The 17,119-nt window shown below is 28.7% G+C and overlaps 2 protein-coding genes across 3 annotated transcripts; one reads left to right on the top strand and one right to left on the bottom strand.

Annotated features, from left to right (window-relative positions):
• The first annotated feature begins 276 nt into the window (after nt 1-276).
• LOC136968708 (FUN14 domain-containing protein 1-like) lies at nt 277-11,534 on the top strand. Its single transcript, XM_067262722.1, has 6 exons — nt 277-400; nt 3,185-3,240; nt 3,792-3,909; nt 10,466-10,541; nt 10,618-10,737; nt 10,809-11,534. Exons 2-6 carry the CDS (start codon nt 3,234-3,236, stop codon nt 10,887-10,889), a joined length of 402 nt encoding a protein of 133 aa, XP_067118823.1. The 5' UTR covers nt 277-400; nt 3,185-3,233; the 3' UTR covers nt 10,890-11,534.
• A 1,457-nt stretch (nt 11,535-12,991) lies between these two features.
• Arr1 (arrestin 1) lies at nt 12,992-16,516 on the bottom strand. Of its 2 annotated transcripts, none has more exons than XM_067262267.1 (10): nt 16,319-16,516; nt 16,188-16,248; nt 15,885-16,126; nt 15,679-15,806; nt 14,652-14,872; nt 14,515-14,587; nt 14,301-14,438; nt 14,141-14,227; nt 13,154-13,276; nt 12,992-13,085 (listed from the first exon to the last, which is right to left on the bottom strand). In XM_067262267.1, exons 1-10 carry the CDS (start codon nt 16,505-16,507, stop codon nt 12,998-13,000), a joined length of 1,350 nt encoding a protein of 449 aa, XP_067118368.1. In that variant the 5' UTR covers nt 16,508-16,516; the 3' UTR covers nt 12,992-12,997. The 2 variants fall into 2 exon arrangements, with proteins under 2 accessions (XP_067118368.1, XP_067118379.1); XM_067262278.1 differs by having other exon boundaries at nt 13,154-13,261.
• Between the last annotated feature and the right edge of the window lie 603 nt (nt 16,517-17,119).

Here is a 17,119-nt window from a genome sequence, read left to right as displayed (position 1 = left end):
TTACGTATAAAACTTTACAAAATGTTATTTAAATAGTTCTTAATTTAAAAAAAAATGTTTCCTGTATTTAATCAATTAAATTTTATATATAAATTAAGTATAAAATTATTATTTGTAATCACTTTAATATAAAGAAAATTAAGACATTTTTAAAATAAATAAATAAATATTTATAATAATAAAATATATATATATATATATTAATTATTATTAACGAATTTTTTTCGGGTTATAACATTCCAATTAACCCTAACATATCATGTAAACCGTTACGATTCATTAGTCGTTATAATGATGTGTAGACGTCCTTGACCAATCGGAGACGTCGTTACATGCAAACATCCTGTTGTTGTTATGGTCGGTTAAGGTGTAAGTTGCAAGAAAGGAAAATCGTCAGCGGGTAAAACTTTAGTTAATTTTATATAATTTTTATTCTTTTCTTATTTAAGATTAAAAAAATAAATTGTACAATTATCATTTTTAAAGATGTTAAATGTGAAATTTAAGTAGTTATATTTAAACCTGATGATGTACTTGTTTGGTTGTGATTTCATTGATGAAATCTACAATTTTATGCAGGATGATCACGTGTTCAAATCTCATCTATTACACAGATTTAAACCGTAATTCTTTGCTTATCAAATTGCTTTAGTGTCGAATTATATATTTAAATAACTAAAATTCCGTGTTAGTTCTATATGACAGCTTAGAAGATTAATGAAGCAAGTTTATATAAATGATTATGTGTGGAAGAATTATAGACTATTTATTTTGAAAAAAAAAAAAAATAGTTATTTAAAATCATCTCATCTTTAATTACAATGGATAACAAGAAGATATGCATATTGTTATTACCCATAGAAATTCAAGAATACATTCTGTCATTTTTAGATTTTTCATCTTTAATAAGTTGTAGTAAAGTATGTTTGGTTTGGAGCAATTTAACTCTAGGATGTTGGCACAAATGCTGCTTGAGAGAGATCCCGGAGGACGTCCTGATAGAGATCTTCGGATGTTCTAGGCCCGCCGTCTTTCTGCGACAGATGACCCCGTTGGCGTGGAAGGCTCTGTTTTTACGGTGGAGTCGTCACACCGTGGCCAAGAAGACCCCGCATCAAAAGTTTTCTCTGCCTTTCAAGAACAATTCTTTAAATAAATGTATTATGAGACTTTCCGGAGATTTTCTCGTCTTGGCACCCACTGCCGAAAATGTTAGAGTGTATAAAGTCTATATTTACGAAAGCGGAAGATGTATAGGAATATTAGCCAAACATAATAATTCTATTCAAGACATCGGCGTCATGAACGTACAGAACGAAGGACCGTATAAGATAAAAGGATCGAATAAGATTGCCGAACATAACGTGGTGGTCAGCGTTTCGTTAGATAAGAGCATTCAGATTAACGAATTTAATTGTCACGGTCATCATCCGATTAAACTCTGGGAAAATTTTTTGGCCTCCGATTGTTCGAATGCCGTTATTAAAATATTTGGAAATATGATCGTGGTTGCGTGCGGAGATAGAAATATTTATATATGGAACGTCTCTCGTGTGAACGTGAGTGGATCTTTGTTACTCGTAAAAGATCTCGGTCAAACTCTGTGTCCGATACCGATAACGGATATTAATATCTGGAAAAACAAAATTATGTGCTTTTGGTGGAATATGAGTAGGATTCAACTTCTTACGTGGGATTTAACTAAACAGACTTGGATAGAAAATTATTATTTTGAAAATGTCTTGAATATTAGAAGTCTAAATATTTCAATTTTTCGGAACTTAATATTTGAAATTGGCACTCAATTAACAATTTTAAGAAAATGCCAATTTTATCAGAAATATAATTCGTGGGAAACGCTCGGATGTTCTTCTGTTTTAGTAGAAATGATAACGGCCATCTGCTTAAAACGAAACCTGTTAATTGTTGGAACAAAATTAGGAGAAATTTATATATTTTTAATTAATGACAATGACGATTTAAGAGACTTAAAATCTCTTCTTCCTCTTAACACGATCAAGATTACGACCTCTTACGTGCAATCTCAGCAGGAAATACAGAGTTTAGATATCAGTTTTGATGGAACTAGATTACAAATTGCGGCTCAAACGTGTCAAGCCGTACACATTATTCATTGGTTTCCATTCGAAAAAGAACTTCAATGCGTGCCTAAAATTGAACTTCCGGTATTTAAATGTTATCAAGAAGATAATTTAATCGATCCCGATTATTGGTTTTACGATTCTGATTGACGTTATCGGTTCACTTGTAAATGTATTTAAATTAAATTATTTATAAATTAAAATTTTCATAAATTATAAATGTATTGTCTCTTAAACAAAATATAGTATTTATTAAATATTATATTTTAAAGCATACATTCATTATTAAAGATAGTAGAAGATATATTGATTTTATTCAATGTATCTTGTATTCAAATTAAACATAAACCACATACCATTAAAAAGAAATGCATTTAAATGTTAACTAATACTTGTTTTTGTTATATAATAGAAATAATTACCCGATAAATTTAAACTTTGTAAGATTTCCAAAAATGTAATTGTATAATTATAAACAGAAGATATACGATACCGAAAACAAAACTTCCTTAATTATAAATATTTTAAAATATAATTCTATTGATAGTTTCAAATTAGAAATTTCTGTAGTAATGATAAATGGATAATTTTCATCTTTGAAAATATCTTTGTCAAATTAAAAAGCTTATTTACGAAGCTAATTCTAAAAGTAGTTTGCTGTTTGTAATTTTAAGACCTTTATTTTTATTGTTAATTAAAAAATATAGCGATTAGAGTAATTTACTGAAATAATGTATTTTAAATATTTTATGTACTGTATTCGAATTTACTCAATTGTACATATACATATATTTTTAAATAATATATTTTAACATATATTAGGTCTAAATATATTAAATTTCGAAAAAAAAAATATTGTTAAATTATATTAATGTTAATATTGTAAATAAAAATGAAATGTTTATTCCTTGTATTTTGCCTTTATGAATAATAACAGTCGAAAGTTATATTTACATCGTCTAATTTAATTTAACTTAACAATAAGATGATTACTCTTAAAAAGATTTACTAAATCTTTAAGCCAATATTTTACTTAATATATATATATATATATATTATTAACAATTTCCATATTATTAAAGGTTTTCTGTGAATGAGGAGTTGGAAAAGATATTTATTTAACAAACTGCCATGACAGGTAAATATATAAACTATGTTAAGAATGTAAAACTAATAGAAAAAAAGAATTTAACTTCGATTAAACTATTTAATGTCTATCCAGAATAAGTGTTTTTAAATATTATTTAAATGTTTTTTAACATCGTTAGAAAATGATTATTAACAATGCACAATTCAGTGCTCATCAGTTAAATACACTGTCCGCAGTATATTAAAATAAATACAAATTATTAAGTACATATTAGTTCGTCAAGGTTCATCTCTATCTAATTTACCTACATAAAGTACGTACATGTAAATTAATGTATAAATATCTTGTTATGTAATTAAAATCTTTAACATTAAATCTTTTAACATTCCTATCAGCTTATAATAATTAAAAAAAGAAAATTAGTACTGCAATTTTTGTATCAATTAGAATATTTGGTCATATTTTTTTTAATATAAACTACAATAATTACTTTACTTCATTATATTCAAAGCTTTGTTTTAACTATAACTGAAGAGCACTCCCGAAATGAATAATTTATTTCTTTAATCTTTTATTGAATGATGCTATCATATCTTTAGATACATTGAAGGACCTTTTAAACATTGGCACAAAAGAGGAGGAGAAATACAATTTTTGGAAAAGTTTATCAAAAGGGACGGTAGCAAAACAGTTAACTGTTGGAGCTGTAACTGGATGGTAATATTTAATCACAAAGTTTTTCAATTTTGTTTTAAGAAGCTTTTTAAATTAAAAAAGTTTGATTTTTGATATCGTTACAAGAAATGTTGGAGATCTTGTATGACTAATGTAATAGTTTATAAATTTAAAAAATAAATACATAAAATTAAGCTAGAAAATAATGAGTAAATCTATAAGAAATTCAAGAGGTAACTATTTTAATTATTTATGTTTTAATAGAAATAGTTTGTTTATAAATTTATTTTTTTTTTTTAAAGTTGAAGAGGTTTTCGTCTAAACTTTTTTCCCTAACTCTGAAAAGTCCATTGACACTTGTATTAACATATCTTGTCTACAAAAACTTCCTTAAACTATTGTCTAAAATAATATTACATATTTTTCTGTGTATCATTAATCAATGTGAATGTGATATATCTTAAGACTTTCACTGACTAGCTGAAGACATTATTTTCATATCCATTAAATGCAGAAATATATAGATATCCTCAAATTTATACTATAAGTAATCATCATCAAATCAAATAATAATGCTAATATGAAAAGCTGATTGAATGAAGACAAATATAGATTGTCTTTGATTAAAAAAGAATTAGTTTATCAACAGTTGCTTCTCTTGAACTTTTTTATTGGATTTACAGGAAAGTTTATTAATAGAGCTAACTATTGATAAACCTAGGAAAATAAATGCTTACAGGTAGAATCAGATTTACAGAAAACACACAATGCAGTAATAGATATTGCATTCATTTAAATGTATGAATCAAACTTTCTGAATCACTATGATGATTCATTCGATTGTTTATATTTACTTCTCATCTTTAACTGTTAGCTATATTTAAAAAACTATCATTAATTAAATGTATTAAGTCTTTTTATCAATTTTGACTCCTTTTATTTTTAAATACTCCGCTTTAAAAAATCGTTAATATACGTTAGCATAAATTTCTATTTTAATGAATCCGGTCTTTTATCTAATATTATATTTAATCTTAACATTTAACTAACAAACACTAAACTAGCTAGCCATCGGCTATTTCGGGAAAGACAGGCTTTGAACACAACTTAACTGTATATAGAAGTAATAAAAACAGAGTTGAATGTAATAAAATTTCATTTTAGAGATAATATTGGAGCGAAATTTAAATATTAGAAAATGGTACTGTACATATAGTATTATATGAATTATTCCATTACTCATGCTTGACTAAACTACCTGATGTTTATTTTAACCATGTATCACACATGTATAAATTTCAAATTTTCTGTCTTCAATCTGTAATTGAGGTGGAGCATTAGTGAAGCCTGTTGTATGTGGCTTACAGAATTGTGTCAGTCTCAAAATCTGTTTGATAGATTTTGATTAAACTTTTCTATTTTCCATTAATTTTGATGAGGATTCTAAAAATGGGGGTCCGTGATTTTTTTACATATATAAGGTCATAGCACAAGCACACCAACAAAGCAATGTCATGAAATGTTCCACTGTCACTAGCACATCTTCTTCTATGGGCTTATAGAATTGAGTTTGTCCTGGATATTTAATGGGCTTATTTTGATAAATCTTTGTCATTTTCCATTAATTGTAACAAGGAATCCAAAATGTAATGAGAGTCCATTTAAATGAAAAAATAGGAGTTCATGACTTTGTTTTCAATATACAGAGATATTAGCCTAAAGCAACAATGTCTATGCTCTCTGATGCGAATGAGTGCACCTGACAGAATTTAGGTGCAGGAGTCAAAAATGAAAACAGCATTGTGGTTGCCAAATGGAAAATAGGCATGAAAACGAACTAAACACAAGAACAAAGCAATCAATGGCAATTGTTTTGTTCTTGGATTGCCTCTCCATGTTGGCAAGTGCAGGATCCCACCATGGCCAGCAGGTACAAGGATAGCCTCTTTCATGACAGCAAGTGCAAACTTCACCTGTCTGTGTTCATCAGGTACAAGGATTACCTCTTCTGTGCCTAACAAGTGCTGGGATCACTTCTTTCCTATTGCTTGAATTCTGTTACAGAGTCGCATAATGTCCTAGTTGTATGTCACCATTATGATGATAATACTAACTAAATGCAAACTAATAGTAATACTACTAACTAAACTTAGGATAATTTATTAATGTTCCATATTTACAAAAGAATAATTTACTAATATTCTAAAGCTTCATAAATGAAGTTTTTATTTAAGAGCTTAAATAACTGAATGTTTTTAAAATAAAAACTGTATTTAGTCATAGAAGAATTAATAAGTTAAAACAAAATAATACTGTATAATGCACAAGATGAATCATTTAATACCATATGTAATTAAAATGAATTGCAATGAACAAGTGATCAGTTAAATTATTAAATCAGCATATGAAATAATCAAGAAATTTTTAATATATGGTAACTCATTCAAGATTCCAAATTTAAATGTTTCCAGAAGACAACATACAAATCAGTATAACTTGTTTTGTTCATCAGTTTATTAGTAGAATACAGTGATTAGAAATATAGAATCAATGATAGACAATTTATCCACTTTCACTTTGAATCATTCAATCAAGAATAATATAACACTAATATTATATAATATTCAATACTACATACAGTACAATTCACTCATATTGCTTGTACAGAGATAACAAACTGGAAAATCAAATGATAAACACAGGTCAACAACCTTCTTATCCAGCAGTAAACTTGTGTTTTATTGCCTGTATAATATAACATATTCGGTTTCTTTTGAGATGAAGACACGATTCAATGTCTGATTTTAGTTAAGATACTTCATGCATGAAATATTCTTTGAATAAGTACATACATCTATTATTTGACCGAATCGTACCGAATTAATCGTGTGGCAACAGTGTTCGTCATCCATCATCGAGTTATGTATAATTTGTGATACTTGTATTAGAAATAAACAAAGAAATGTAACTATAGCATAGAGTAGCAATGGTAAGTACTATTAAAAAACAATTATACTCAACAAAACATGAAATTTTAATAAGTATTAAATAAACGAAATTCATAGAGTATTAGTTCTAACTTAGTTTAAAATCAAAACATTTGTTATATCATTACTTCTATTGATAATGTAAAATGTATAAAATTTGGGAACGTTTTCATCGTATAAGACAAGGTGTTACTCCTGACATAAAGTCCAGTTGCAACTTGTGATCTGTCAGTGTATATAATTTTATTCATGACAAAAATACATTTTTCTATGATACTAACCAAATCTATAATTTGCAAAATATTCAGAAATTTTCTTGTAAATTTAAAAGTCAAAATAATTAACACACGAATAAAACTAATTAAACAACAAATATTGTGTGGAATTTATATAAAAATGCATTTACAAATAAGTATTTAAAAAATGACTTAAAATATGTGTTAATGCTTTTAAATTATATCTATACGTGAGTCTAGATTAAGCTTTTCATAAATAAGAAAAATATTCTCCGACAGTGATTAAATGGAAGCAAAATACAAAGTTGAAATCTTAATTAAAATAACTCAGTATTTTTTTTATTTATTAATCTTTTCAACATTTTCATTTATCATATTACAGATACACTTAATAATAAATGGTTTTTCTAATGCAAAATGACAAAGTTTAAATGAAAGTAAATTATTAAGGATGTACTGTATTTAAACAGGATTTCTGTACTAAAAGTGCACATTTAAAAATGAATATAAGATCAAAATAATATATCATCATTAAAAAATTTTGTTCTTGATCAATAAAATTAGTTTTTTGCATTATTATTTAAAAAAATAAAACATTAATATATTAATTGTTCTTCAAAAACATTAACGGGAACTGATCATTATTCTAAAATTTCTATAATTAAATTATGTCGACGATTTCTGTCTAAATACAAACTGTTAAATGTTTAAAATAATTTAGAAACTAGATAAATAACAAAGTTAGATTGAAAACATTTCTTTGACATTAGTCCAACATATTTATAATTTTAATTTAGATCCACAGTCTTAAAAACTTAAGATGGTATTTTGCCAACTGAATCTATTATAGTTATATTATTTTTCTGGCAAATAAATGTTAGTTATCGGCGTAATTTAATTAAATCGAATCAGTCTCATAGCATCTTTATGATAGAAAGAAATAAAATTACAATAAAAACTTGTTTAAGAAAAAAAATTAAATAACTTAATGATAGGAACTAGATTAGAAATGAAGGTCACACTCTAGGCTATTGCATTCCAAAATTCTTGTCGGTAATTTTTTTTTCTATCATTTAATCTCTATAATTGTTGCGATAAATATAAATTAAATAGTTAAGAAGGGAAATATTATGCTACTTTTCAAGAATATTTAATTTACTTATGTTAATTTTATTCATATTATATATTGTTTCTTTAAATAAATAATAAAGCTTCGCAAGTTTTATCCTCCATATTTTTCATACATTTTTTAAATATCTCAGATTAAAAAATACTGTTGTAGTCCAAAACAGATGCAATTTTTACTAATACAGTAGAGCATCGATTATCCGACCCCCAATTAATCGACCACGTTCTAGTCGGCAAATTCAAATGTCCGCTAGTGATGCGGCGCTACAATATTTGGTTATGTCTTGGCTATTTTAATATTATTTGTGTTAAAGTTTTGCATGTTTTAGCTGGCAGCACTGGCTCGACCATAAAAGGGAGGCTAGTATTTAAACCAGGCCTAATACACTATACTAATAATGTATTTTTTCATACTTTTCGGTTATCCGACCAAACCCAGTCCCCAATTAAGTCCGATAATCGATGCTCTACTGTATATTACATAATATAAAATTTCACTAAAAAAAATATTTTATATAATTTAATCTATACTTTGCTCTTGATGTTGTATATTATGTGAATTTTAGAAAAATACTTACTGCTTTCTTATGTACTGTATGATACTTTATTAATTAGTTTAATTATATTTTCATTTTGCCATATGTTAACATTCATTTATTGTTATTTATTTTTTGAGAATTGAATTGTTAGAATTACAATATTTCATTATATTTTATTGTTGAAATAAGTTATCAATGTCAAAATACATTAAGTGACAAGCAGGAAGATTGCTCATTCATCTATGAAGTACTGTATCTAATGATAACAATTTGTATGCCATGGATAAAAATGGAACTATTCTCTTGATAATGATATAATGTAATAATAAAAACATATCATTGTACTTTTAATATGATATATTTATAAAAACAACACATTGAAATTGACTTCAATATTATTATTACTATTAACTTAGATAAAATACTCAATTTTAGGATACATATACATACAGTAACAGCTATTGAAAGTTAATCACCTATGATATGCACCAACAAACATTCAACAGATGTACAAAGTAGCATAATTAAGCTAAGATCATGACCTGTAGTGATAACATGTAGTACAGAGAAGAAAACCAGGAAAAAAAATGCAATTTATTACATAACATTTATAAAATTACATTGAAATTATTTTACACCACAACCTCACTGATATGGTTAATGAGTACTGTTGCATGAACTTACCGTTCACAATTATGAAACAAAGAAAACAGCAAATATTCACAGCTTAAACAGGCCTGACAGATACAATATAAACAGTTATTTCTCATTGAATGGGATCCTTATCATTAAATGGGGGGTTGTTTCTCATTGAATGGGATCTTGGGTTTAAAAGCATACTGTTTACATATGTTGTACAGATAACATTGAGTAATGTACTCATAGCTGACAACATTACACAGTTCAAGCACTCACTTTTACGCTTGTCTGCTCTTTTCACTTACTGCTAGTTCTTCCAAACTGAAAATGATGTTCTGACAAATTGAGATGTTTGTCATTCTATCCTGGAATGACATACTCACACAGGCTATCTCCTGATTCAGCTTTTCTTTCAATGCTAGTATTGTCTTTGTAACAAACACACAATTGTTGATTAATGACAATGTACTCTCTGTGCTATTTCAGGAGAGAATAAACCTTCAGTATTTAAAGCAACAATTAGTTAATACTGTGTAAAAAGTCCTTGTCAAAAACTTTCCATTTTGCTTATAAAAGTGAACAGGTTTTGATACCAACGGACTGTGCAATCACCGGGAAAGATGCTGTAGTAAACTTTGTCAACCAGTGAAAAATAACGTCATGTTTATGGTGTAATGGGCATTGTGATATTTATGTTCTTGCAGACCTGCAAGAACATAAAGTGGGCATTGTGATATTTATTTTTTAAAAAATTAAACACCTATTTTTAATAGGATTTTATGGGTGATACAATTTTCATGGCCACTAATTATATATATATATACTGTATATGCATTCAAATAGCAACTTAAAATGTGCTTGACCATGTTAAAAACATAGATTTTTAAAAAATTAACTAATATCTTTATTCAAATACTTGAATTTTCAAAAAAATTTTTGTTGTTAAAATGATCAAATTGTTCCAAGATGTATTGAATTAATTAATTTTATAAAAAGAATTGAAGATTTTTTATTAAAGTATCAACAAATGAATATCACTGAATATAAAATGGAATTTATTTTATTTCAGGTGTTCTGGAGTAACTTTTGCTAAAGTTGGGAAAGTAGCTGCCGCATCGATTGGAGCAAGCCTTTTATTATTTCAAGTAAAGTAATTTCGTAGAAGAATAGAATATATAAATTTTATAAATTAATTGACATTATTTATTTTTAATTAATTAGTTAGCTCATCATCAAGGATATATAAAAGTTAATTGGTCTTTATTAAATAAAGATATTGAAAATGCTAAGAGAATATTGCAGAGACGTAAGAAAAGAGGATTCAATCGCATATATGCAGAGGTATATTTGATAGATAATCTTCATGAAATTTAGTTATAAAATTATTAAATTTTAATTATTATTATTATTAGGTTGAAGAATTTTTGGAAGAAAATATTTTTCTAGCTACTGGCTTTACTGGAGGATTTCTGTTTGGAATTGCAACTAGTTAGACTGTGGTTTTTTAAAATTTAGAATGAACAAAAAATAATTTTCGATGGTATATGTATTTCTAGATTATTTACCCTGCACAAATAGCATCCGTCTTCTACTGAATTTATTAAACGAGTACATATGCTGCGGATTACGTGTGATCTTTCACAGTAATAATCTTATTGATATAATTTTTGTAGTAAGTTAACATCTATTTATTTCTAGAAGAATATCTGCTAAATTTTTTTATTTTAGTTATTTAAAAAAACTTTTTGATGTAGTAAATTATTTTATATACTCTTTTTACTTATAGTATTATATATATAGAACTTCACACCTGTATAGTTTTGCAAAATGTACACCATTTTGGTACATAACAAAAGTCTTCATTTTTGATTTTCTATAAAAAAAAATCAAGTTATTTCATAAAATTAAGCTTTTTCTATACCTGTGTAAAACAATTTATTAATACCAAGAGGTATGCATTTTAAAAGTGCTATGGTGAATTTACTTTTTTAAATATATATATATATATGAATATTGTTAATTGCAAATTGACTAATAAAATAACTGGAAAGGAATGTTAACTGTATTCATATTAAAATCAAAAATATAATTTGCAGATTATGAAATTGTATTTTTGTAATAAACTTTTCAGTAGGTGATTTGCTTGTTTTCTTTCATTGATAGGTTCACATTTTACGTACTACTTACAAATACACAGTAGTAATTATAACAATTAATATTTCTCATTTAAAAACTTTTCGATGGGAAAATAGTAAATAAATCATAAAGTTTGTCATATATCCTTTTGCACTACATAAGATAAAATGGCTCATTAAAAATGTTCATACCACAAATATTGTGTACAAATATACAAATAGGGCAAACATGATCGTATATTATGCAGGATTTCGGAGAATAAATGAGCCGACGAATAAGCCACAATGAAAGCATGAATTCTTCTGCTTAATATATGTAAATATATAAATATTTGGGTCAAACAGGTGAGATTGTTTGTTTAATTAAAGACGCTTCTTCATTACTAGTTTTAATCAGAAAAGTTTTTAGTGCGAGCTTAGACATCATTAAAGTTCTTTAAATTAGCATCACACTATGTTTGCTCGAATTAATGAAATTAGAGACATTAAACATGGTCGAACTTGCAACAGCCATGTGGAAAGACCCTGTTAGTGCTTATAGATTTGAGTTATATAGTTTGAAATCGCTGCATTCTTTATACTTTATTTCTGGATCGGTCCCATAACTTGTTTAGGGGAAAAAATTTGAATATGGGAACTACTAACTGATTAATCAAAAGCTCTTATACTAATTTATATATATTTTACTTTCCAGTTGTTTTATACAGAGGGAAAATATGGCGATCCGGCAAAAAATGACCCCCAGATTTTTACGTTTTTAGACTTGAAACGTCGAAAAATACAAAAAAATTCGGGGGTAATCTCTGTGTGGGTGGACACGAATTTGTTCACCCTATTTGAAACTCAATAACTCTTATGCTTTTTGTAAAGAAGTTCTGAAAGTTTGCAAGTATGTTTGTTTATTAGGTACATTGATGCTATTAAATTTTGGTGGTTAAAGGTCGAAGGGGTGGGGTAGATAATGTATCTCCAATAGGGTCGGACTTCAGAACGATTTTACTCGTTAAACGTATTTACAAATTTTTATAAAACCCCCTACCCTCAAACTTAAGCGTTTTGCCATTTTATAATAGTTAAAAATATAAAAAGTGTTTTTTACGAAAATATCATAACAGATGGCGCCACCAAAATTTTAGATGTTGCCGGGAAAGTTGAACAACTCGTTGCCGGTTTATTTTATAATTATGTATGTAATTGATTAAACCATTTGAAACAATAATCAAAATTTATTTTAACATAATTAACTACTAAAATTGTGACTTTATTAATATATGAAAAATTTTAAATTTAGAAACTTCATCTATAAGTTTTTTTTTATGCGATTAATAAGAATTTGTATGACAATTTGAATATACATTTTGTTAGTATTACAAGTTAGTGTTTTAGTCATTTAGAAAAAATAATTAATTAAATCAATAAATTTTTTTAAATTCGAATATCACTTTTGCCGAATTTCGTACTTGTTCTTAAGATTTAATAAGCGCAGTTTTTCCGAAATCTTCGAAGACGGGATTTCCCTGGCTTCCTTCTTCATCCAAAGTATTCTCTCGAGAACTAAATAAAACAATTTCATTTAATTCTTGAATTTTCACTGATTTAATTTTTATGAAATATAATATTACCTTCTAAATTGCGCCACTTCCATGTCTTTATCCATGCTATCCGTTCTTACTTCAGTTTTGCTTGGACAACGTTGCATGAGAATGAAAGGTAATTCGGCTGACACCTCCCTAAGAAAACAAAACCTATATATATTGATTAATGGATTCGATCTATTGTGTTTTTTTTAAATAATCTTGATAAATTATAGTATAATTATCATAATTAAAAAATAATAATAATTTACAGAAAATTTCGAATATTTTTCAATTATAATTTTATATAATTGATGAACGTGTTGCCTGGTAAAGCGGCTTTAATACAACTGAATAAGTGAGCCCGTTTTGTTTGAACAAACTTTCGCATTGGCTTGCTTATCCAGCTGTATTTTGTATTTAAAGTTTTGGTTAATGTTACCTATTATTCCAAAATGGCGGCTCGTCTCTGATTCAAGAAAACAGAAGAAAGAAAAACAGTGAGGACGCACGTTCAAACCTAACCTACTCTAATAAATTACCATAATTATTACCAACCAAATTATTAGAATAGGTTAGGTTAGGTTAGAACGTGCGTCCCTACTGTTTTCTTTCTTCTGTTTCCTTGAATCAGAGACGAGCCGCCATTTTGGAACCATAGGTAACATTACCCAAAGTTTTTTTTTAATAACTGGGCGCATTGCCTGGTAAATTATTAATTCAATTTTTAAGTTTGTCATACGTGCAATGACGCACCCGAACAGGGGCCAAGGGGCTCTGGCACCCTCCAAAGAAAAAAAAACAAAAACATTTTTGGGAAATTTTCTAGTAATTAGATGCATCGAAAAATCCCCAGGAATTTAACGGGAGGTGGTCTCCGCCGGATATGTCGGGGCCCCGTCCCTCACCACCCGTCTGTCCCATTGTGGGCCTTGCCGAACCCATAATGGGCTTGCTTAAAGAAGTCCTCTTAGTGCTCACAGGGCGGAAAGAGAGAGGAAAAAAAACAAAACATACTATTAGTCATTCACTCACCCTCCTAAAGCTCCTAAATACAGCTTCACTTTAACATAATAAGAAACTATAATCCCAAATGCATCTCTTTGATCTTGTTCAGAAAGACTAAAACAAAAATATTTTTAAAATTATTCGACAAGAAATAATTTAAAACTAAATACAAAATGCATTCCCTTACAGAGTAGAAGAGGCTAAATTTACATCGTCCGATTTTAATTGTCCATCTAAGGCAACGCCACGGCGACGTAATTCGGTGGTGGGCGTCAACATTACCACTTTCTGAATGGAGGCCCCGGGAAGAATTGGACATCCTTTGCTGCCGTTAACATTTTTCTTCATTATAAAAATAATAATAAGTCGAAGAATGCAAAGATAAATATAAAAATACTTACTCCGTATCGACCGAAGCAATTATCTCTTTGCAGTGTCCACTCGCAAACATGCAAATGTCGATATTTTGAACGGCTGAAGAAGTAACATTTCAGATAAGATTTATACTTGTTAAGAATAAATCGCTACATCAACTTACCGGTAACTCGAATGCGTTTGATGGTTTTATTAGAGTAATTTCTGACGGATATATTAACGGTGATTTGTTCTCCATGAAAGTACACTTGTCGATCCAAATTAACTTCGAGTTCCAAATCTCCGGGACTCAGGAGAAAATCTTTTCTAACGATTGTGGATGGTTGTCTGCTTTGGGTTATAGGAGCCCATTGAATCTTTTTTATTCCCATACGAACTGTACTCCTGCCATTAAATATTTTATTTTAAACAGAAATTATCTTACATTATTTAAACATGTTCATACTAATTTTAAATTTTTATTTATCTGTATTTTTTTTTTTAAATTTAAAATTAACTGTAGCGTTTGAAATATAATATCCAACCTACCGCCATAGGAATCCGGATTCGAATTCCATTCAGACTACTATAATTTATAGTTGGTAGTATAGGCCGGGACGTCATTCGTTCGAGATGCATGTCATTTGTTGACCCTATTACGGATTAAACCCGCCGTAATAGATAAAATTGTGACTAGTCATATAGCCTTAATAGGCTAGTACCTTGCGTTAACAAATCAAAGTGTATAATAGTACTGTATATCATAGAGACAGAGATGGCCGAGGCGATAGAAAAGGCTGCTTGCGCTCTGGGGAATCCGAAATTAAATCCTAGCGAACAATCTTAGGAATTTTTCGGGGATTTCTATCTGGTATGTTAGACCCGTTTCTCATCACCCGACTTCCTCCACTGTGGGCTTGGCCGAACCCAAGATAGGTCTGGCTGATACCTATCTACGATATAAAAGAGGCCCTATCAGTGCCCACAAGGCGAAAAGAAGCGGGAAAAATTAAAGATGTGTGAGGTACGGAATGAACAACTTTAATTATTACGTGTAGAAAACTGTAGCCACTCTGTATATTTGCTATATGTAACAATGGTTAATTAATGTATTTATTAATGTATAACAAGTATATTAATGTATATAAAGTAATGTATAACAAACAGATAATTTGCATGTTATGTTAAAATGATAAGGATTGTGTGTTTACCTTTTATGACTTTTATCTTCAACCGATTGTCCGGCGAATAATTTAACGTCGTAATAAACGCCGCAGGGTTGACCACTTTCTTCGGAACCGGGTTGAAGTATGACAGATTGGGGAGCGTTGATTGGCAACTAAATAACAAAGCCATTTCATTAAATTGAAAATTAATTTATATAATTATTTTAAAATAAAAAAAAAATACAAGTTACTTGAAAGTAGAATGGATACGCATTTGGACCCAATTTTTTCATCAATTTCTCTTGTATTTTAGTCGGAGTATATTCTTTATCTGTGGGAGGAGGATAGATCTGTTCCACGCACAGGTAAAGCTCCTTGTAGAAGTGAAGTCCCATGACTTCATCGTCCTCTCTACCATAACGGAAAGTGGCCACGACTTGGCCGAATACCTTTCGCTCTTTCAGGTAATCATCGTGAACCACGACAACACCATCTAATTAATAAATAATGATTAAAACCGAAAGTATGCCTGAATATCCGCCGTCAATATTTACCTATAGGATCTACACAGTTGATATGATCCACATATTCCCTTTTAGCCAAATATATGATAATCTATAATCAGAAATTATTGTTAATAATATATATAAATTAAGCAATAAGAATATATTATCTGAGAAAATACCTTTCCGTTTGGAGAGCATTTTTTGTAGACACGAAAAGAAACCACCATAGTGTTAAAGTGAAAGAAACTTGCATAAAAGATATCCTCATATACTAATGATAATTGGATTAGATTTTTATCAAGCTGATCTACATTTTCTTTAATTCTATTAAGGAATGACGTCAAATGTCTTGTGTGGCTTAAAGTCATGATTCATCAGAATCATAAATTTAAAGACCAAATTGTTAAGTTCGAGTAACTAAACCTATTATTTCGGCAAGGTTTGTGGTATTTATGGTCACCTTCTGCTTGCGTACGATGTAGAATAACTTTTTCTGATTTATTTTCTATATTGTAAGATTAATAAATCAGTTTTAAATTTGTGTTCAACACAATTATAATCGTTGCAAAGTGCAGGACGTAGGAGGACCGAAAATGTTAACAAATAATCATTTGGCTGCAATTTGAAAACAATTATAGACCTATAAATTCCCACTGTCCTTCCTTAATCTCGAGAACAGAGATAGATGAATGTCCAGAACAAATATGGAAAGATTATGGGTAGCAGGCCCCGATTATACGTTATTTCAATTCGAAAATTTTCCCCTGAAAGGAGTTAGATGACCGGCACGACTCTGTTGCTAACAGGAAAAGTATGATGTAGAGGGGCAAGCCACTACTAATTTGAGGTGGAGAGCATATATTTTAAATTAAAAAGGATTAAAAATTTTAGCCCGGCATTGAGACGTCACAATAAATAATTGTAATTAAGACGTCACACATTTGTAATAAATGAACGTTTATTATTATTATTATTTACTA

This window comes from Centruroides vittatus, unplaced genomic scaffold, assembly GCF_030686945.1.
Source record: "Centruroides vittatus isolate TY-2023 unplaced genomic scaffold, ASM3068694v2 contig_1033, whole genome shotgun sequence".
Taxonomy (NCBI): Eukaryota; Metazoa; Arthropoda; class Arachnida; order Scorpiones; family Buthidae; genus Centruroides; species Centruroides vittatus.
The sequence above is the reverse complement of the archived record's forward strand: the minus strand, read 5'-3'. Positions and strand labels throughout refer to the sequence as shown.